General features: G+C 43.4%; 1 protein-coding gene across 1 annotated transcript; it reads left to right on the forward strand.

The window, feature by feature from the left end:
• The first annotated feature begins 1,610 nt into the window (after positions 1-1,610).
• Positions 1,611-6,082, forward strand: LOC127097771 (uncharacterized). Its single transcript, XM_051036256.1, has 2 exons — positions 1,611-1,733; positions 4,156-6,082. The coding sequence occupies exon 2, from the start codon at positions 4,202-4,204 to the stop codon at positions 5,921-5,923; it is 1,722 nt and encodes a 573-aa protein (XP_050892213.1). The 5' UTR covers positions 1,611-1,733; positions 4,156-4,201; the 3' UTR covers positions 5,924-6,082.
• The last annotated feature ends 16,475 nt before the right edge of the window (positions 6,083-22,557 follow it).

The following is a 22,557-nucleotide window of genomic DNA, read 5'->3' on the forward strand; positions in this document are numbered from 1 at the left end:
GTTTTGCAAATGGTTAACCATAGCTCACGAAATCTAGGTTTGAAGTTTTGTGACAAAACCCTAAGTGAGTCGATTCGAGAGTTTGAGAAACTTTTAGGATGTGATAGTATGATATTCGTGTTCCTCTTGAAGAGACGGATCCAACGGTTATAAGCATGCCAATTTTCGTTAACATTTGTTGTTCATCCACTTTTGAGATTTTCTGGATTTTCTGCGTGTGAAAACGATGAAGAAGATGATGTTTGATCCAAATTGTCATTTGAATTTTCAAATTTGTTGTTTCCCGCCGCGCCAAAAATTACCATAATGCCACTGAAATTTCATTTTTATTAATTTAAGTTAATTCATTTTAATTCTTAAAAATTACCATGACCTTAAAAAATTCATAAAAAATAGTAAAAAATTCCTAAAAATATGGAGATTTTTTCCTTGACTTTGTTGACTTGTGTAGGATTTTTTTGACCTATTGGTCAAAGTTGTGCTTGGGGAATATTTCATTTGACCTAGGGTTTTCTAATGTATGTCACATTTTGATACATGTTTGTAATTTGATCATGAAATGCTCATAATGTAGAATAAATTCTTGAAAATTTTTGTGGTGGTTCTTGACTCATTGAGGATTATTTATATGTAAATTTCATGAATTTTGGATACCTGGTTAGAGAGCAGCAAATTCTGGAACTTAGGTGTGACAATTTGTGTCACACCTCATTATGTCAACTTGCAGGATTTTTTTGAGTGACCTATACATGTTAGAATTGGCTGAAATTTTGCATGATGGTTAGTTAGCGTGTTGAGATATTGTATGAATTTTTGTAGGATTTTTCACTGTATTTTCAATTTAATCTTGATTTTTCATTTCTGGTTGTTGAAATTGCAAGCTCATGTGATACATGTTGGTAGATTGATTGGGAAATCCTCATATTGTATTGTATGGCCATGAAATTTGATATGCATGAACTAGACACATGTTAGGACCTCCCTGTTTTGGTCTCATCAATTTCTTTTTTGTTTTCATTGAGTTATGAATTTTTGAAGTGGATGTATGCATTGATGTTGTGAATTGAAGCATGAAATTGTGTCTGTTTTTGATGAATTTCATTGACATGGTTCCATTTGCCCAATTGAGCTCAAATTTGACATGGTAGACCTTGATTGACCCCTGTTTAAGTGTATTTAATTTGAGATTTTTTTGATGTGTTTTGGCATGGCTTTGAATGCAATACTTCTGTTTGTATATTTGGTGCTTCATTTGAACCAATATGGATTGTTTTGTGCATGAATTGAACTTGATGGATGATATAAACATGAGACCAAGGATGTTTGCTCTTGTTTGATGTTAATTTGATGTTGGATGGTGGATAACTTGCTGTTTTAACTTTTTTCTTGCTTTGGGACCCTAGGCTTGGCCTAGTGGTCTAGGTGCTAATATTTGCTTGATTTTTCAGGATCAAAAAAGCAATGTACATGGAGAATGATACAAGTTGGTTTTAATTGATGTTGTGGATGTTTGTACACTAACATAACATTGTTTTGTAGGTGTTGAAGCTTGGGCTTAAGCCTTGAGCTTGCCTTGTGTTGTGCAATAGCTTGTATAGTTTGACTGGTTAACTGTTTATTGTTTATGCTTTGTCTGTCTGATTACTGACTGAGTTTGACTGTTTCCAGGTACTTTAGTTGCTCAGTTCCTTGTGAACTTTTGCTTTGCGTTGCTTAAGCAACTTGCATTTGAGGTATAACCTTCTTACTTCATGTAGTCTGGAGACCCGGCTGTTACCGAGCCGGGCAAATTGTCTGAAGTCCTCCTTAAGAGGCAATGCTTGTGTATGTTTATTTTTTAAGCCAAGCAGGAAAAGTCCTTCAAGTAAGGCAATTGGTGGAAGGTAGGGACAAGCAACCTGTCCCCCACTATTCAGTGAGTCTTCTCCTTGCTCCCATTACATGGTTGTAGCAGTGAGATCAAAAGCCCAAGATCCTGTGCAGTGCACATTGAGTCAGAGTCATCGAGTATAGAAGGGTTCCCCTATTCTGGACCCATGCTCATTTGTCAGCTCTCCCTGGTTAGGGATAAGAGCTGTGAGGTCTCATCCTCACTTCATCCTTTCATCTGCTTCACCTTAGCCTCGTAATGGCAAGGTTAAGAGCAAACGCAGCCCGTACAGACGACTTGCTTAGGCAGTCAAACCTGATTGATTGAGCCCCCTTGTTTGGCTATAGTGCGTGATATGTGGATATCTGATTGACATGTTTGTTTGAGATGCCTGTTCTCATTTAATGCTGATATATGATTGTATGCTTGTGTGCTAGCTTCTTCCCTGGTTAGGTTAGTTTGCTTATGCAAGTAGGATAGAAAACCGAACTTAGGGTAAACGATGCATGACAACATTAGGCTCGAGTCTCAGCTCCCTAGTTGTGTGTCTTTCCCCGGTTTCTGGTTAGCAATTCAGTCCCTTTCAGGGGAACTACATCGCCCTGATCCTCGTGCCAGACGAGGTATGTAGGCAGGTGGTCGCGCGAGACCACTCCGGGCAACCTTTTTCTTTTTTTGCGTGTGTTTACTTGTTATCTGATTGTGTGTTTTGGCTCGGATGCCGACGTAAGCCCAGTGATTGGCAGTCGGGCTCCACGTTTGCCGTTTTGTACATATTTTGGTTCGGATGCTGACGTAATTCCATCCAGTGGTTGTCGGGCTCCATGTTTGCCACCCTTGCTTGTTTGTATGTTTTGTGTTGTTTGGCGTGCGTAAGCCGAACTACAGAGGCTCTGATTCTTGTTCCAGACAAGATATGTAGGCATAAGGTGCGATACCTTATCGAGCTCGTTCCTCTTAACCCCACCTGCGTTCCCCGCGTGTGTGTGTGATGTTTAGCAACCTTTTCTTTTCTTAGAACGTGGATCCCGTCGAGTACGACGGACGTGAGGGGTGCTAATACCTTCCCCTTGCGTAACCGACTCCCGAACCTTTTCTCTCTGGTCGCGAGACCATGTCTTTCCAGGTTTCTCTGAGCGTTTCCTTTCCCTATCTTGGGATAAATAACGCGCAGTGGCGGCTCTGTGTGTTTTTATTTTTAGGCTCGCCGGTTGATTTTTCGCAGGATGCGACAGCTGGCGACTCTGCTGGGGATTTATTACAAACATGTTGACCTATGCTGGTCCATCGTCCCTAAGCGAGTCCTTCCTAGCGTTCTAGGATTGGTTTAGGTTGCTTGTATGTGTTGATTATTGCGTTTATTATTCTAACCAGTGTGTATCTATATTTGCATTAATGTCTGCATGCATCATACTATCATGTTGTTGCCGCCCTCTGCAGGTGGTTCTGTTGTTTGGGGTGGGTGTTCTGAGTGGGGCTAAAACCCAGGCCCGAGTATACACCTAGGACTAGTGTGGTCTCACGTTGCCTCTTTCATGTTAAGTCAACATGTGCCTGGCGGCGTGATGTGCCACAAGCCGGACGAGACTCACTTGATAGTGCTCATCTCTGTGGATATTCCGCTTTGTTTGAGTCATTCCATTTGAGTTGTTGACTCTGGTGACCGATCATTCCCGGATCTTTGGTTTAGACGATTTTAAGGGAGCTACAATGGCACACCCGAAAGGGCAAACCCATTGAGTATCTCCGCCCGATTTGTCGAGACTATTATCCGCCTTAGGATGGCTTGTTTAGAACCTACCTGTGAGGGGAGGGTTGTTCTGTCAGATGTTTGTTCAGATAGCCTTCAGATGGTGACCTTTTGATCTGTGATTCAGAGACATAATTATAAGTCGGATTTATGGTTATTTATTGCTGTGACGCCGGAGTGTTGTCCGTGACTTATCAGTGGGGATCCGTTTATTTCGGATTCCCCGGGCCGAGATATGTATCAGTGGGGATCCGTTTATTTCGGATTCCCCGGGCCGATTCAGATGGTGATGGTGTGTCTGCTCAGAGATGGTCTGGTGTTGATGATGATGATGATGCATCTGTCTTCCGTTTATTTCGGAACCCGTGGATCAGATTGGTGATTATTTGTCCACTCAGATGGTTATGATCAGTTCAGAGCCCAGATTCAGTACAGATAATCAGATGGCTTGGAGGATGGCAACGCATTGCATTCATTCATCAGCATCATTGCATTTTGCATTATTTGCATCTAACCCATGTTTACCCATATGCAGGGACACTTTTGATCGAGATTCTGGTTGAGAGATTTTCTGCTCCAATATGAGGACCGGTTTGAAAGACAATGTTGCCTACAGTTTCTTTGATCCAGAGATTGGTGTGCTCAAGGATATGATAGCATTGATTACTCCTGACCATGTGGGAATGTTTAGAGAGTCATACGGCGGTATTCTGAAGATGGTTTTCAGACTCACTGACTGCGACAGGAGCGCCATCCACACTCTTCTTCAGTTCTATGACCCTGGGTTGAGGTGTTTCGTTTTTCCAGACTATCTGTTGGGACCTCTAATGGAGGATTATGTCAGCATCCTGGGTATTCAGATCCGTGATCAGATTCCTTTCCATGTCACTAGGGCGGAGCCGGATGTCCTTGGGATTTCACGTGCTCTTTATTTGAGTCCGGAAATGGTCAAGGAAGGTTGGAAGGAGAAGGGAAAGTTACCTGGATTTCATTTGAGTTTCTTGGAGGCTAATGCCAAGGAACATGCTGCTGTGGGTAACTGGAAGACGGTTTGTGCTCTGATTGCTGTGACCATTTATGGGATTGTTCTGTTTCCTAACCAGAAGAATTTCGTGGACCGTAATGCTATCAGGTTGTTTATGCAGAGAAACCCTATTCCTACCCTGATTGGAGATGTATACTACTCAGTGCATAACAGGAATGAGAAGAGGCGTGGTGGTCTGGTCAGATGCTGCTCTCAGCTACTCTTTAGGTGGTTCATGGGATATTTGCCTTCCCGAGGTGCCTTTGTTCAGATTGATCCTAGTGTGAAGTGGTCCTTTCGATTGATGGGTCTGCGGGCTGATGACATTGCTTGGACTCATAATGGTTTAGCTGGTCGGGACTTCATCTGCAGTTGCGGGAGTTTACCTAATGTGCCTTTAGTGGGAGTTCAGGGTTGCATTAATTACAACCCGATGCTTCTCCGGAGACAGATGGGGTTTGCTATAGAGGGTCCTCCTCTCGGGCGAGAGATTCAGGAGTCCTTCTATTTCCCGATTGATGGTAACCAGACCAAGTTGAGGCAGGTATTGGACGAATGGCGAGATATCCAGAGGAGGGGTAAGGTTCCTTACGGCAAAGTCAACTGCCGGTATTTTCCACTATTTGAGGATTGGTTGCGGAAGAGGATTGAGTCTACATTTCTACCGTTCCCTGGAGGTGACTCAGTGTGTCCTAGGATTGAGGGTCCAAGTTCTTCTGTCAGCATGGAGGAGTTCCTTGAGATGAAGAGGGCCAGAGATCAGTTACTTGCAGAGAAAGCGGAGTTGGAGAGAAGTGTTGCTCATTTTCAGGCAGCTAATCAGGAAATCAAAGTGAAGATGGAAGATCAAGACAAGCGACATGCTTTGGAGGCCAAACGCTTCGAGATGGATACAGCCTACTATGGGAAGATCAGCCAAGCTTTAGCATCGTCCAACAGGGAACATGACATCACAAAGGAGAAGCTGTTCAGAGCATCAAAAGTCATCGAAGATGAGAAGAGAAGGCAAATCATAGTGAAGGATCAGAGAGATGACAGAGTCAGGGGTCTCATTGCTGAGTGGGAGGCAAAGCTGCAAGTCAAGGAGTCAGAGAAGCTAAAGATCATTGCAGAGAGAGATCACTATATGGCTGAGAGAGACCACTACTTCAGGCAGATGAAGATTCATCAGAAGGAAGTTGGAAGACTACAGCAGGAGAATACCGAGCTCAGGTTCGCCGCAGAGTTCGCGAGGATGGAAGATGAGATAGGGCCATCTGTGGGACCCTCATCTAGCTAGATCTTTCATTTGTGTTGAATTACCGTCAGGCTTGTTGACGGAATTCACTTTGTCTGTATTTCTTTTCTATTCTGGAGGATTGTATTTGATATTTGATCTGATGTATGACTATTGCACCGATTGTGCACTTTTTGGTTATGTAATGATGGTTTTTATTCAGTGATTGGGTGACAAGCTTTATTTGCTTTACCGTATGCACTTACACAAGCACACACATGGTTGGGGGTATTCTTGCTAAATCACATATCTCCGATCTGCACAACAAAATCAAACACTGCTAATCAGAATGTTAATGCCGGCTTATTATTTGTCTCGATGATGCCAGGGTCGAGAGACAAAGTGTCCTTCATATGGATAGACACTGCATACATGCATTAATCATGATAACTTGTGTTTTATTTTGCAGGTGACTATTACTAACGTGCTTGTTTGTAAACAGGAACCATTGCTCGCGCTCGTAGAGCTGTACCCCTGCACTCAACTCGCCCTCACAGATATTACACAAGAAGAAACACTCCCAGACTCATGGAGCTTCCCAGTGCTGATATGCTGGAATTGAAGGAGAAAATGACCGAACTGATCAATATAATGCAAGGTTTTGCCATTGGTCAGAAGGCTCTCGCAGATAAAGTTGAGAAACTCGAGCGGGTTTCTGCTCAGAACAGTGGGGTCAACCTGGATGGAGTCTCCAACCAGGGGCAGGGATCTCGTGATGGTGGAAAGAGGACAACAGTTGGTCTGGTGAATAATGCTGGTGCTGCTGGTCAACCTGGGCCTAGTCAGAATATGAAAGACAACTTTGTGCCTCCGTTTTATGGTTTTGACGAAGATCAGGAGGAAGATAGAGAGGCTGACCAGTTCTCTATGCGAAATGAGCCTTTTGTGCCTTATGACATTCCTCCTCAGAACAAGGAAATCCAGCTGCTGGCTGAGAAGATAAAAGTGCTTGAAAGTTATGCCACGCCAGGGGTGGTTAACATGTCCAACATGGGATTGGTGGAGGGGATTGTCATTCCTCAGAAGTTCAAGGCGCCTGCGTTCGACAAATACAATGGCAGTTCTTGCCCGGAAACTCATCTCCAGGCATTTGTCCGCAAAATCTCGGCATACACCGCGGATCAAAAACTGTGGATGTACTTTTTCCAAGACAGCCTGTCTGGAGGCTCCTTGGAATGGTACACCAAGTTGAGATCGTCCGATATCAAAAGCTGGCAAGATTTGGGAGATGCTTTCTTTAAGCAATACCAATTTAATGCTGATATGGCTCCGAGTCGTACCCAGCTGCAGGGTATGTCTCAAAAGCATAACGAAGGATTCAAGGAGTATGCGCAGAGGTGGAGAGAACTGGCTGCAAGGGTGCAACCTCCTCTGGTAGACAGAGAGATGTCCGATTTGTTCATGGGGACCCTGCAGGGGCCGTTTGCAGAAAGAATGGTGGGTTGCCCTGTCACCAATTTCTCTGACATTGTGGTGGCAGGAGAAAGAATCGAAAGTTGGTTGAAGCTGGGTAAAATCCAGGGTGGTGCATCTGCGTCTTCTTCAGGAACGAAGAAACCGTTCGGTAATAACGGTCAGAGAAAGAAGGAAGGAGACACCAGTGCAGTTTATACACAGCGCGGACCCAGTAGGGACCGTTACTTCCAGCACAATGCTGCAGTAACAATTCCTGCTGAGTCTCAGTCAGCACAACCGCAACAACAACAGCAGCAACAAAGACAACCGTTCCAACAGAGGCCCCAGAGGGCTGGATACCAGGTCAGGGGCAGAGCAAATGATAGACAATTCGACAGGCCTCCGGTGACTTATTCGTTTCTGTTGAAGAAGCTTCTGGATCTCGGGCTGGTGCAACTGAGGACGCTGGCGCCTTTGAGACCTGATCAGAGGCCGCCCAGTTACAATGAAAATGCTAAGTGCGAATTCCACTCGGGTGCGCCCGGGCATAATGTTGAGGACTGCAAAGCTTTTAAGCACGTAGTCCAGGACCTAGTGGATTCCAAGGCAATCAACTTTGCGCCTTCTCCCAACGTAAATGCAAATCCCATGCCTGCGCATGGTCAGAGGGGAGTAAACGCTATTTCTGTGGAAGATAGAGTGGGGCTGTCTGAGGTCGATCAGTTGAAGACGCCTTTGGTTGAGTTGAAAAGACAACTGCTGATGAATGGGGTTTACCCGGGCTGTGGGTTTGAGTGTGCTGAGTGCACTATTTCTACGAACGGTTGTGAGCTTCTGAGGAAGCATGTCCAGGGTCTGATGGACGGTGGTGAGATTGTGGTCGAGAGGACTGAAGGAAAGAAGGAAGAGGTCTCCACCATAACTATATACTATGATCCGGTGGATTTGTCTAACCTGGTGGAGGAGGCTCCAGTTACCATCACGGTACCTGGGCCAATTCCATATGACAAAGATGATGCCGTGCCATGGCATTATGGGGGAGAGGTCTACTGTAACGGTGAGAAGGTTGAAGAACAGACTGCTAGTGAGACCACCGTGCTAAGGGTGGATAATGCCGGTCCCAGCGGTTTCACGCGCAGTGGAAGATTGTTTGCTCCAGATGCATTGAGGAGGGGAGGAAGAAAAAGAGAAAAAAGAAAAGGCCGAGGCTTTAGCCAGGGCAAAGGGTAAAGCTGTGGCAGATAACGGTAGTACTCCTGTGATGACACCGGCGCCTGCGGGGTCGGATAACAAATTTAATGATGAAGCTGAAGAGTTTCTGAGAATAATCAAGAAGTCGGAGTATAAGTTGGTGGATCATTTGCAGCAGACTCCGTCCAAAATCTCCATTCTTTCATTGTTACTGAGCTCAGAAGGGCATAGGGAGGCTTTGTTGAAAATATTGAAGAAAGCCTATGTTCCTCAAGAGATTACAATTAACCAATTGGAGACGGTCGTATCCAACGTGCATGCCAGCCATGGGTTGGGCTTTACTGATATGGATTTGACCGTGGATGGGAGAAATCATAACCGGGCTTTGCACATTGCAATGGAATGCAAAGGAGCCGTGCTTTCGCATGTGCTGGTTGATACCGGTTCCTCGTTGAATGTGTTGCCTAAGAAGGCCTTGGCAAAGTTAAACTGTGATGGGCTGATTTTGACCCCGACTGATTTGATTGTGCGGGCGTTTGATGGGTCAAAACGGGCCGTGTTTGGGGAGGTGGAATTGCCAGTGAAGATTGGCCCGGAGGTGTTTAAGTCAACCTTCTATGTTATGGACATCCAGCCAGCCTACAGTTGTTTGTTGGGTAGGCCGTGGATCCATGCTGCGGGAGCAGTTACATCGACTTTGCACCAGAAACTGAAATATGTCTGGGGAAGCCAAGTCGTTACTGTTTGCGGAGAGGAGGACATCTTTGTCAGCCACCTGTCTTCGTTTAAGTATGTGGAGATGGATGGAGAGATATGGGAAACGCCTAGTCAGGCATTTGAAACCGTCAAGGTGGAGAATGCTCTGTTTGCTAAGCAAGAAGAGGAGAAACCATCCATCGCTTCATACAAGCAAGCTGCTGAGGTGGTCAAAAGCGGAGAAGCTCCAGGCTGGGGCAGGATAATGGAGGTCCCTGAGAAGAAGGACCGATTCGGGGTCGGATATAAGCCGAGCCGAGGCTCTGGGCCGAGCAGAGGGGGTCGTGTGCCTGTGACTTTCACCAGTGCTGGAATGCTAGATCCAGACCACATCTGCATGATGGGTGAAGATACTGACAGCGACTGTGATATGGACCGATGGATAACACCGTGCGCACCAGGGATGGAAATCCACAACTGGAAGGCCGAAGAAATCATCCGGGTCACTCTCCTCGAAGAGTAATATTTTTCTTGTTTTCTTTCTTATTTGCATGCAAACCATACGTGTTGCCCGACACGTAATGGTCCATTGTAAGGGCCTCCTCATGTTCATAAATTTGTAAGATTTTGCATCATTAATAAAAGGATGTTTTTTAGTCAAAAGCGGTGTTCCCTGTTTTTCATTTATTTTTGCAGTTTAAAAAATAAAAACGAAATAAAAATGGCAATGTTTTCATTTTTCTTTTTCGATTTCTCACACCGGTTCTAAAGCAGTGCATGAATCAACATTCATGCAGATGCGATTCCTCTCCGGATCTCATTGATAACAATCCTGTTACACCCTTGTATGACTTCGACAATCCAATCTATCTTGCTGAAGAAGAAGACGAAGAAGATTGTGAACTGCCAGGGGAATTAGCCAGATTGTTAAAACAAGAGGAGAAGGTGATTCAGCCGCACGAGGAACAGATTGAGGTTGTGAACCTGGGTACCGACGAGGAGAAGAGAGAAGTGAAAATCGGGGCTGCTTTGGAGGAAAGTGTTAAGGGCAGATTGGTGGTGCTATTGAAAGAGTATGTCGATATCTTTGCCTGGTCTTATCAAGATATGCCAGGGTTGGATACCGATATCGTTGTGCACAAGCTACCGTTGAGAACAGATTGTCCTCCAGTGAAGCAGAAGTTGCGCAGAACTCGACCTGACATGGCAATGAAAATTAAAGAGGAAGTGCAGAAGCAGTGGGATGCTGGTTTCCTTGCTGTCACTAATTATCCGCCATGGGTTGCGAACATTGTGCCAGTCCCGAAGAAAGATGGGAAAGTAAGAATGTGTGTGGACTACCGAGATCTGAACAGAGCTAGTCCGAAGGATGATTTTCCATTACCTCACATTGACGTGTTGGTAGATAATACAGCTTAATTCTCGGTGTTTTCCTTCATGGATGGCTTTTCTGGCTATAATCAAATCAAAATGTCGCCAGATGATATGGAGAAAACAACGTTCATTACACCGTGGGGTACCTTTTGTTACAAGGTGATGCCATTCGGTCTCAAGAACGCCGGTGCTACTTATCAGAGAGCTATGGTGACTTTGTTTCATGATATGATTCATCATGAAATTGAATGCTATGTTGATGACATGATAGCAAAGTCCCAGACAGAAGAGGGGCATTTGGTAGATTTGGCCAAGTTGTTTGACCGGTTGAGACAGTTCAGACTGAGGTTGAATCCGAATAAGTGCACGTTCAGAGTGCGGTCCGGTAAATGGCTGGGGTTCATTGTAAGTGAGAAAGGAATCGAGGTTGATCCTGCAAAAGTAAAAGCGATAAAAGAAATGCCTGAACCAAGAACGGAGAAAGAGGTTCGTGGTTTCTTAGGTAGATTGAACTACATTTCACGGTTCATATCTCACCTAACAGCCACGTGTGAACCGATTTTCAAATTGTTGAGAAAAGATCAAACGGTCAGGTGGAATGATGATTGCCAAGCGGCGTTTGAAAAAATAAAAGAGTATTTGCAGGAGCCTCCGATTCTGATGCCTCCTGTGGAGGGAAGACCGTTAATTCTGTACATGACAGTCCTCGAGGGGTCTATGGGGTGTGTATTGGGGCAGCATGACGAGTCTGGTCGAAAAGAGCATGCCATATACTACCTTAGCAAAAAGTTTACCGACTGTGAAACAAGATATTCACTGCTCGAGAAAACTTGTTGTGCTTTGGTCTGGGCTGCTCGCCGACTAAGGCAGTACATGCTGGTTCATACCACTTTGTTGATTTCCAAGATGGATCCGATCAAGTACATTTTTGAAAAGCCAGCATTGACCGGACGGGTTGCAAGGTGGCAAATGATTTTGACAGAATATGATATACAGTATACCTCTCAGAAAGCGATCAAGGGGAGTGTATTGTCTGATTACCTCGCCCAGCAACCCATTGATGATTATCAACCGATGAAGTTTGAATTCCCTGATGAGGACATCATGTTTCTCAAATCGAAAGATTGCGAGGAACCGATCCCGGAGGAGGGGCCTGACCCTGAATCTGAATGGATTCTGATGTTTGATGGGGCCGTTAACGTGAACGGAAGCGGTGTTGGTGCTGTTTTGGTTACGCCGAAAGGATCCCATATTCCTTTTGCTGCCCGGCTAACATTTGAGTGTACCAACAACGTAGCTGAATATGAAGCTTGCATATTGGGTATTGAGGAGGCTATTGATTTGAGAATCAAGAACCTTGTGATATATGGAGATTCAGCTCTGGTGATAAATCAGGTTAACGGGAAATGGTATACGCATCAATCTCATTTGGTTCCGTATCGAGATTATACGAGGAGATTGTTGACGTTTTTCACCGAGGTGAAGTTGCATCATGTGCCTAGAGAGGAGAATCCTTTGGCAGATGCTTTGGCTACTCTGGCCGCCTTGATTAAGGTGCAGAGGTGGAATCAGTGCCCCAGTGTGGAAGTGGGTCGTCTGGATAGACCGGCTTATGTGTTTGCTGTTGATACAGCGCCTGATGATGAGAAGCCGTGGTATTATGATATCAAACACTATCTGGAGACTCAAGAGTATCCTGAGGGAGCGTCAAAGAAAGACAGAAAGACTCTGCGGAGATTAGCCATGGTATTCTACCTGAATAAGGATGGGGTTTTGTACAAGCGGAATTTTGATTGGGTCTTGCTCAGATGTGTTGATGATGCAGAAGCAAGCCAGTTGATGAAAGAGGTTCATGAGGGGTCGTTCGGTACCCATGCCAGTGGGAATGCAATGGTGAAGAAGCTGCTGAGAGCAGGTTATTACTGGATGACAATGGAGGCCCAATGTTTTAATTTCGTGCGGAAGTGTCATAAATGCCAGATTTATGCTGATAAGGTGCACGTGCCTCCAAATCCGTTGAGCTTAATGTCGTCTCCATGGCCGTTTGCTATGTGGGGCATTGATATGATTGGAAAGATAGAGCCTACGGCTTCGAATGGGCACAGATTCATATTAGTGGCTATTGATTACTTCACCAAGTGGGTAGAAGCAGCCTCTTATACGAATGTGACGAAGCAGGTTGTTGCTAGATTTCTCAAGAGAGACATCATTTGCCGATATGGAGTTCCCGAGAGAATCATTACTGATAATGGTTCTAACTTGAATAATAAGATGATGGCAGAGCTGTGTCGGGAATTCAAGATTGAGCATCACAATTCTTCTCCCTATCGTCCGAAGATGAATGGGGCGGTTGAGGCAGCCAACAAGAATATAAAGAAGATTGTGCAGAAAATGGTGGTAACCTACAAGGATTGGCATGAGATGTTGCCGTTCGCATTGCATGGGTATCGAACGTCGGTATGCACATCTACTGGGGCAACTCCGTTCTCGTTGGTATATGGGATGGAGGCTGTACTACCTGTCGAGGTTCAGATTCCCTCTTTGAGAGTCCTGATGGACGTAAAATTGCAAGAGGCTGAATGGGTAAGGACCCGGTACGAAGAGTTGAGCCTGATAGAGGAAAAGAGGCTAGCAGCCATCTGTCATGGGCAGTTGTACCAGCAGAGGATGAAGCGTGCTTTTGACAAGAAGGTGCGACCTCGGGTGTATCACGTAGGTGATATGGTGCTGAGAAGGATCCTTCCTCCTCAAAACGATCGAAGGGGCAAATGGACACCGAATTATGAAGGTCCATTCGTGGTCAAGAAGGTTTTCTCTGGCGGAGCCTTGTTGTTAACGACCATGGATGGTGAGGATTTTCCATCCCCTGTGAATGCGGACGCAGTTAAAAAATACTTCGTATAAATTGACCCGCTGGACGAAAAGAACAAAATAGTCCAGGCAAAAATGGGCATCCCGGCGAACCAAAAACAGAAAAGAGGTTCGGGCAAAAATTAGGGATAAAAATGAAAATGTACACCCGGCAAGTCGAAAACCTGAGAAGGCGACTTGGGCAAAAATGGGTATCCCGGTGGACTGAAAACCCGAAAGGGCGGTCCAGGCAAAAGAGGGATTGAAACGAACAACTGCGTCTAGCATGATCGTTTGCGCTTTGGTTAAGGCATCATGGATAATACCCGGTAGGGATCAGTCAGAGTTGTCTTGTTCAGAAGGCAGAAAGCATGGAGAGTCTGAGGATATAGGGGGTGTAACCGAGTTGGAACTTGATGAGATCACGGGTTTCACATTGCCATTAGGATAGATTTTTCCTTTTGAGCGCAATTACCTCTTTTCAGGAATTGCTTCCTTTTGTATTGCTCAATTTGAGCCACACTTTTCCAATCAATAAAATGCATATTCAGTCAAATAATTTTGTTTTTGTTTTTCATTACCGCTTTGATTGCAAAAACATCCAGATATTTTTGATAAAGAATCTTGCATTTTAAGACATACGGGTTCCTTCCAATGCATGTTTATAAGATTGAAAGCTTGAAATCTTATGTGGAAGGTTGAGTGACCCAAGTGTTGAAATCTTGACACACCTGGGGCACGGTTTTATCTGACGATCTGTTTTGCAGGAACTGTTAGGTATTCGTCACTCACTTGCAGGTTGTGAGGCGGAAGCTTTGTAATAAATCCCCAGAGAGTTCGCTCAGGAACAAATGAATATGAAAAAATGACGAAGACGTTGAGACGTACGACGATCCTTGATGATAATCAAGAAGACTCTTCAAAGTCGGAAGACATGAAAGTTTGTAGTTCCCCGCAGAGTTCGATCAGGGACGAAGGAGAAACGGTGGAGAGAAGACGTTGAGACGTCCGACGACCTTTGGAATTAATCAAGAAGACTCTTCAAAGTCGAAAGATTGAAATTTCTGTATAAATCCCAGGAGTACGTCTCTCGTCGAGCGCAGGGCGATTTGAAATACAAGATGATGGAGCAGAAAAGGTCCGGATGAGTCCGGGAATTCTTATTTCCCAGCTAAGTCCCCAAGCAGAATCGTAGGACTAGCTCCCCAGCCGAGTCAGTGTGGTTATACCTGGCAGGTTTATAATGGTGTTTCCTCAGCAGTCAGGTCTGAAGGTTGCTACCCCCGAGTGGAGCGGGTCTTTTCCAAAGAAATATATCTCCAGCAGTGTTCATCTTACCGGAGGATTGAACAAATTCCCGTGGCGGACGGGTTTCTGCATCCCCAGCTGAGCCGATTCTACCTATGGATTGCATGGGTAATCCCCAGCGGAGTAGCAGTCGTTTCTCCTAGCATGGTCTGGATGGTCATCCCCGGTAGGTTGAAGATTGCTCATTTCCTCAGCGGGAGTATCGGTGAGGGTTCCCAAAGCAGAGTTGGGACGTGTATCCCCAGCAAGACAAAGAGATTGTGGTATCCCCACAGAGCGCGATGATGGTTCTTCTGCCCCAGCAGGTCCTCGAGAGGGTTGGGTGCAAAGGAGGTATTCCCCAGCAAGGGTGGCATTCTCCCAGCAGCAGTACTATTCCCCGGCAGGGTGGAAATCGGAGCAGTGACGAGAGCCTCAGCAGAGAGTCTCGTGTCCCCCAGAGGATTCCCCAGAGGGGGATATTTCTTTTTATGCATTCATCATGAAAAAATAGCATGGCATATTGCATAAAAAATGAATAATCGCGTAGCATTTCCATGTTTATGGAGCATTACGCAGAAAAATCAATCATGCATCATTGCAAGCATAAGCTAGTCCCAAACCGTGGTTACCGTTTGAGGGGTGGTTTTGCTGAAAGATAAAGGTGTTATTCTGAGGAGTCTAGCATCAGAACGTCAGATCAGCAATGTTCCCCAGTAGTGCGATATTGGAGGAAATGTTTCCGTCGGGCGGAGAGGGAAATAAAATCAGAGGACGTTACGCGATTAGCAGTTTTCCGGAGTTCAGACCGAGGCGGTATCCAGACCGAAGTGGCGTTCAGGCCCAGTTTCCGATTCTCAGATCGAAGAAGTTTCCGACGATCAGGTTGATGTACTTGTGGTATTCAGGCCAGTTTTCCGGAGTTCAGACCGAGGCGATATCCAGACCGAAGTGGCGTTCAGGCCCAGTTTCCGATTCTCAGATCGAAGAAGTTTCCGACGATCAGGTTGATGTACTTGTGGTATTCAGGCCCAGTTTCCGATTCTCAGATCGAAGAAGTTTCCGACGATCAGGTTGATGTACTTGTGGTATTCAGGCCCAGTTTCCGATTCTCAGATCGAAGAAGTTTCCGACGATCAGGTTGATGTACTTGTGGTATTCAGGCCAGTTTTCCGGAGTTCAGACCGAGGCGGTATCCAGACCGAAGTGGCGATCAGGCCAATTTCCCGGAGTTCAGACCGAGGCGGTATCCAGACCGAAGTGGCGATCAGGCCGATGTCCCGGTGTTCAGACCGAAGGGGTTTTCAGACCAAGAATTATCAAAAGTTCCGGGGTTCAAATGCAGAGATCCGAGGATCGTTTGCGCGGAGAAAGTTTCGGGGTTCAAGAAAATGAAAAAAGATAAAGAAAATTTCGGGGTTCAAGAAAAGAATAAGAAGAAAGAATAATACTCCCGAGGGGATGTGCGGTGTTCAGACCGATTTTCTCCGTACCAGACGGATTTTTGTTCAAAGTTTGTTTCTTCGCCGATGCTGACAGGCGTTGTTAATTATTATCCCATCAGAGTGCAAATTGTTCGTCTGTTCTTGGTATTCAATCACTCTTCATCCTGATCATCCGAAAGCCGAGGCTATTTCGTATCGACAGGTTCACAGTGGATTGAATAGGGGCAGCTGTAACACCTCAAAATTTGCCCTCCTCTCTTGGGACTAGCATTAACATATTTGTATTTCATTTTAGGACATTAGGCATTTCATATTGCATAACATGTGGTTACATAGTGCAAGCTATCTTCCCAAGTCTTGATCAGAAGATGAGGAAGTCAGAAAATGCAAGCCTAGGGTTGTACTGATTGATCATGGGCCATCTGAGGATTGAGCTGTGAATTAGGGTTTTGTGACTCCCAAGGGTATTGGTCTTCATGTTGATTGAATCGATACATCATCATCACCATGGTTGGATGTCATCAGGAGGTTGAAGAAGATTCCTTGAGATTAGGGTTTTGACCACTGGTCAACCCTAATCAGTTGTATTGGGCCAATCAGGGTTTAATCAGGAGATGGTGTTTGAGATGAAGATGAGGATCATTTTGTGATTATATGGTGATTATTGAGGCTAGGGTGTCACCCTTGAGCCATTTCAGTTGGAGATTGGGGCTTAAATTGATCAATGCATTGCCAAATTCATCTATCAGATGAAAAGTCAACTGTGGTCAACTGTGCTTGATCTGATGAATTTGGAGGTGGAAATGAGTTAGACACACTTCATTCATGTTGGAACAAGTGTTAAATGACATCTCAAAGCTTAAGAATGAAGAAAATCAAGTCAGGACAAAAACTGCCAAAAATAGCAACTGACTTGTAATAGAAGTTTCCAAAAGTGGAAAGTTTTGACCTCAAAAACAGAAGTCCAAGGAAGCTTCAAATGAAAAATTGTTCAACATGACAGATGTAGATCTTGTTCTCACCTTTCCAAAAAGTCCAAGAACTTGAAAATCCAATGTACGGTTTGCAAAATATGGCTCAGTGAATTTCAGAAAAGATCCGTAATCAGGAGGCCATAACTACCACATACTTTGTCCAAATTGCAAGTTCTTTATATGCACAAACTCCATTTGACATGTACTTTGAGGGTGCATCATTGGAATTTCCCAAAAATGGCCCAGGCAAAAAGTCACTTTTCAACTGGACAGCTGAATTGGACCAGGGGCAAAATTGTCCAAATGTCAAAATATTGGGAATTTTTGAATGGGACTTTTTCCAACACCTCAGGAATGGCATTTTAAGTGTGTTTGAATATTCATTTCATGGTTAATGCACATGGTTTGAGTTTTGGCATGAAGAATGAAATGGCTAAAAATGGATACTTTACATACACATAGTGAAAATGAGATTTAAGCAACCAATTGCAATGGGAATTGTTTCTACACTTCACATAGGGTGTTTTGGACATGTTGGAACCAATTTTGAGCTGGCATGTGCTGTCATGTGGAAGTTACCATTTTGCCCTCACTTACAAAAATAACAATTTCCATTAACCATGTCATTTTGCTAATTATGTGATTAGAGCTACAATTAAGCATCCATATATAATCAAAATCATCTCCTAATCATAACTGAATATCACAATTACCAAGAACAGATCTAGAAACCTCTCATTCTCTCCATTTTGCTCAAGAACACACCAATCTTCAATCACAAAATTCTTCATCGATTCTACACCAAATCACGAAATTCCTTCTTCATTCAACTCCAATCCTCTTATTCTTCATCTGTTTGTGGCATTTGGATTGCAAAGAACACTGTACCGCGACTGTTCCAAAACACATCAACAATGGCAAATCTGAATTATGGACGATAGGAGCGGAATCGATTGAAACGGAGCGTGGAATTCATCTTCCTGAAGGTTGTTGCATCGCTGTTTTGAGATCCTAAGCCTTGAAAAGTCGCGCACCATTGCTGCACTTCCAGGTAAATCGAAAATTCAACGTTCACCATTGGCTTAATAAGTATATGCGTTTGAAAGGCCTTGGATTGTAGAGCATCATGATGTAATTAGTTTTGCAAATGGTTAACCATAGCTCACGAAATCTAGGTTTGAAGTTTTGTGACAAAACCCTAAGTGAGTCGATTCGAGAGTTTGAGAAACTTTTAGGATGTGATAGTATGATATTCGTGTTCCTCTTGAAGAGACGGATCCAACGGTTATAAGCATGCCAATTTTCGTTAACATTTGTTGTTCATCCACTTTTGAGATTTTCTGGATTTTCTGCGTGTGAAAACGATGAAGAAGATGATGTTTGATCCAAATTGTCATTTGAATTTTCAAATTTGCTGTTTCCCGCCGCGCCAAAAATTACCATAATGCCACTGAAATTTCATTTTTATTAATTTAAGTTAATTCATTTTAATTCTTAAAAATTACCATGACCTTAAAAAATTCATAAAAAATAGTAAAAAATTCCTAAAAATATGGAGATTTTTTCCTTGACTTTGTTGACTTGTGTAGGATTTTTTTGACCTATTGGTCAAAGTTGTGCTTGGGGAATATTTCATTTGACCTAGGGTTTTCTAATGTATGTCACATTTTGATACATGTTTGTAATTTGATCATGAAATGCTCATAATGTAGAATAAATTCTTGAAAATTTTTGTGGTGGTTCTTGACTCATTGAGGATTATTTATATGTAAATTTCATGAATTTTGGATACCTGGTTAGAGAGCAGCAAATTCTGGAACTTAGGTGTGACAATTTGTGTCACACCTCATTATGTCAACTTGCAGGATTTTTTTGAGTGACCTATACATGTTAGAATTGGCTGAAATTTTGCATGATGGTTAGTTAGCGTGTTGAGATATTGTATGAATTTTTGTAGGATTTTTCACTGTATTTTCAATTTAATCTTGATTTTTCATTTCTGGTTGTTGAAATTGCAAGCTCATGTGATACATGTTGGTAGATTGATTGGGAAATCCTCATATTGTATTGTATGGCCATGAAATTTGATATGCATGAACTAGACACATGTTAGGACCTCCCTGTTTTGGTCTCATCAATTTCTTTTTTGTTTTCATTGAGTTATGAATTTTTGAAGTGGATGTATGCATTGATGTTGTGAATTGAAGCATGAAATTGTGTCTGTTTTTGATGAATTTCATTGACATGGTTCCATTTGCCCAATTGAGCTCAAATTTGACATGGTAGACCTTGATTGACCCCTGTTTAAGTGTATTTAATTTGAGATTTTTTTGATGTGTTTTGGCATGGCTTTGAATGCAATACTTCTGTTTGTATATTTGGTGCTTCATTTGAACCAATATGGATTGTTTTGTGCATGAATTGAACTTGATGGATGATATAAACATGAGACCAAGGATGTTTGCTCTTGTTTGATGTTAATTTGATGTTGGATGGTGGATAACTTGCTGTTTTAACTTTTTTCTTGCTTTGGGACCCTAGGCTTGGCCTAGTGGTCTAGGTGCTAATATTTGCTTGATTTTTCAGGATCAAAAAAGCAATGTACATGGAGAATGATACAAGTTGGTTTTAATTGATGTTGTGGATGTTTGTACACTAACATAACATTGTTTTGTAGGTGTTGAAGCTTGGGCTTAAGCCTTGAGCTTGCCTTGTGTTGTGCAATAGCTTGTATAGTTTGACTGGTTAACTGTTTATTGTTTATGCTTTGTCTGTCTGATTACTGACTGAGTTTGACTGTTTCCAGGTACTTTAGTTGCTCAGTTCCTTGTGAACTTTTGCTTTGCGTTGCTTAAGCAACTTGCATTTGAGGTATAACCTTCTTACTTCATGTAGTCTGGAGACCCGGCTGTTACCGAGCCGGGCAAATTGTCTGAAGTCCTCCTTAAGAGGCAATGCTTGTGTATGTTTATTTTTTAAGCCAAGCAGGAAAAGTCCTTCAAGTAAGGCAATTGGTGGAAGGTAGGGACAAGCAACCTGTCCCCCACTATTCAGTGAGTCTTCTCCTTGCTCCCATTACATGGTTGTAGCAGTGAGATCAAAAGCCCAAGATCCTGTGCAGTGCACATTGAGTCAGAGTCATCGAGTATAGAAGGGTTCCCCTATTCTGGACCCATGCTCATTTGTCAGCTCTCCCTGGTTAGGGATAAGAGCTGTGAGGTCTCATCCTCACTTCATCCTTTCATCTGCTTCACCTTAGCCTCGTAATGGCAAGGTTAAGAGCAAACGCAGCCCGTACAGACGACTTGCTTAGGCAGTCAAACCTGATTGATTGAGCCCCCTTGTTTGGCTATAGTGCGTGATATGTGGATATCTGATTGACATGTTTGTTTGAGATGCCTGTTCTCATTTAATGCTGATATATGATTGTATGCTTGTGTGCTAGCTTCTTCCCTGGTTAGGTTAGTTTGCTTATGCAAGTAGGATAGAAAACCGAACTTAGGGTAAACGATGCATGACAACATTAGGCTCGAGTCTCAGCTCCCTAGTTGTGTGTCATTCCCCGGTTTCTGGTTAGCAATTCAGTCCCTTTCAGGGGAACTACATCGCCCTGATCCTCGTGCCAGACGAGGTATGTAGGCAGGTGGTCGCGCGAGACCACTCCGGGCAACCTTTTTCTTTTTTGCGTGTGTTTACTTGTTATCTGATTGTGTGTTTTGGCTCGGATGCCGACGTAAGCCCAGTGATTGGCAGTCGGGCTCCACGTTTGCCGTTTTGTACATATTTTGGTTCGGATGCTGACGTAATTCCATCCAGTGGTTGTCGGGCTCCATGTTTGCCACCCTTGCTTGTTTGTATGTTTTGTGTTGTTTGGCGTGCGTAAGCCGAACTACAGAGGCTCTGATTCTTGTTCCAGACAAGATATGTAGGCATAAGGTGCGATACCTTATCGAGCTCGTTCCTCTTAACCCCACCTGCGTTCCCCGCGTGTGTGTGTGATGTTTAGCAACCTTTTCTTTTCTTAGAACGTGGATCCCGTCGAGTACGACGGACGTGAGGGGTGCTAATACCTTCCCCTTGCGTAACCGACTCCCGAACCTTTTCTCTCTGGTCGCGAGACCATGTCTTTCCAGGTTTCTCTGAGCGTTTCCTTTCCCTATCTTGGGATAAATAACGCGCAGTGGCGGCTCTGTGTGTTTTTATTTTTAGGCTCGCCGGTTGATTTTTCGCAGGATGCGACAATTCCTTTTGGAGGTTTTCCTTGAGAAGACAAAGAAAGTTGTTTTTTGTGAGTCCTTAAGGAGACTAGGGTATAGTTGGATCCTTGAGAAGACAAAAAAGGTTATTCTTTGTGATTATTGTAATATGTTGATTATACTAGATTAAGTTATTGTGTATAAGGAAATATCACCTTGGCGGGTGGACTGAAGTGACTTTGAGTTTCAAGTAAACCAGTATAAAAATACTCATATTTTTATCTCCTTGTTATTAACTTGTTAGTGGTGTTCTTGTTTTGAAAAAAAGCGGTTGCTTGTAAAACCCAATTCAAACCCCATTTCCTGTGTTTTTCACACCTTCAATTGGCACCAGGGCTCCAAATCTGATTGTGATAAAAGTTTTATCAACACCTCATTGTGTTCAGTACTAATCCAGTTTGTGTGAGAAACAATGGTCGCCACTAAGGCTGCTAACGTTGTTAACAATAATGAAAGAGATCATTATAGTGCAAAACCATCAATCTTTGATGGTGAGAAATTTGATTATTGGAAAGATAGAATATAAACTTTCTTTCTTGATTATGATTTTGATCTCTGGGATCTTGTATTCGATGGCTATGTTCACCTAGTGAATGCTGAAGGGAATATTATAATAAGAAGTGTTATGACTGATCAACAGAAGAAAGATTTCAAAAATCATCATAAGGCCATAACCATATTGCTCAATGTTATCTCTTATATAGAGTATGAGAAAATAACAAACAAAGATTCTGCCAAATCCATTTTTGACTTTTTAAGGAAGACTCGTGAGGGGAATGCTCAAGTAAAGGAAATAAAGGATTTGGCCTTAATCTAGAAGTAGGAGGCATTCAAAATGGAAGATGATGAAATAGTTGAGACCATGTTCTCAAGGTTTCAGATACTTGTTATAAGACTTAAAGTTCTGGACAAAGGATACTCTACAACTGACCATGTCAAGAAAATTATCAAAAGTCCTCCCAAAAAATGGAGACCTATGGTAACTGCCTTGAAGCTGCCAAATGATCTCAACAACGTCAGTCTTGAAGAACTCGTTAATTCTTTAAAAAGCCACGAGATTGAGCTTGAAGAATATAAACCTCAAAAGTGAGGTAAATCCGTTAATCTAAAATCCAAGTATGAGAAGATAATAACTTATCAAGTTGGGGAAGAATCATAAGGATCTAATG

Source organism: Lathyrus oleraceus, chromosome 6 (assembly GCF_024323335.1).
Source record: "Lathyrus oleraceus cultivar Zhongwan6 chromosome 6, CAAS_Psat_ZW6_1.0, whole genome shotgun sequence".
NCBI classification, from domain to species: Eukaryota; Viridiplantae; Streptophyta; class Magnoliopsida; order Fabales; family Fabaceae; genus Lathyrus; species Lathyrus oleraceus.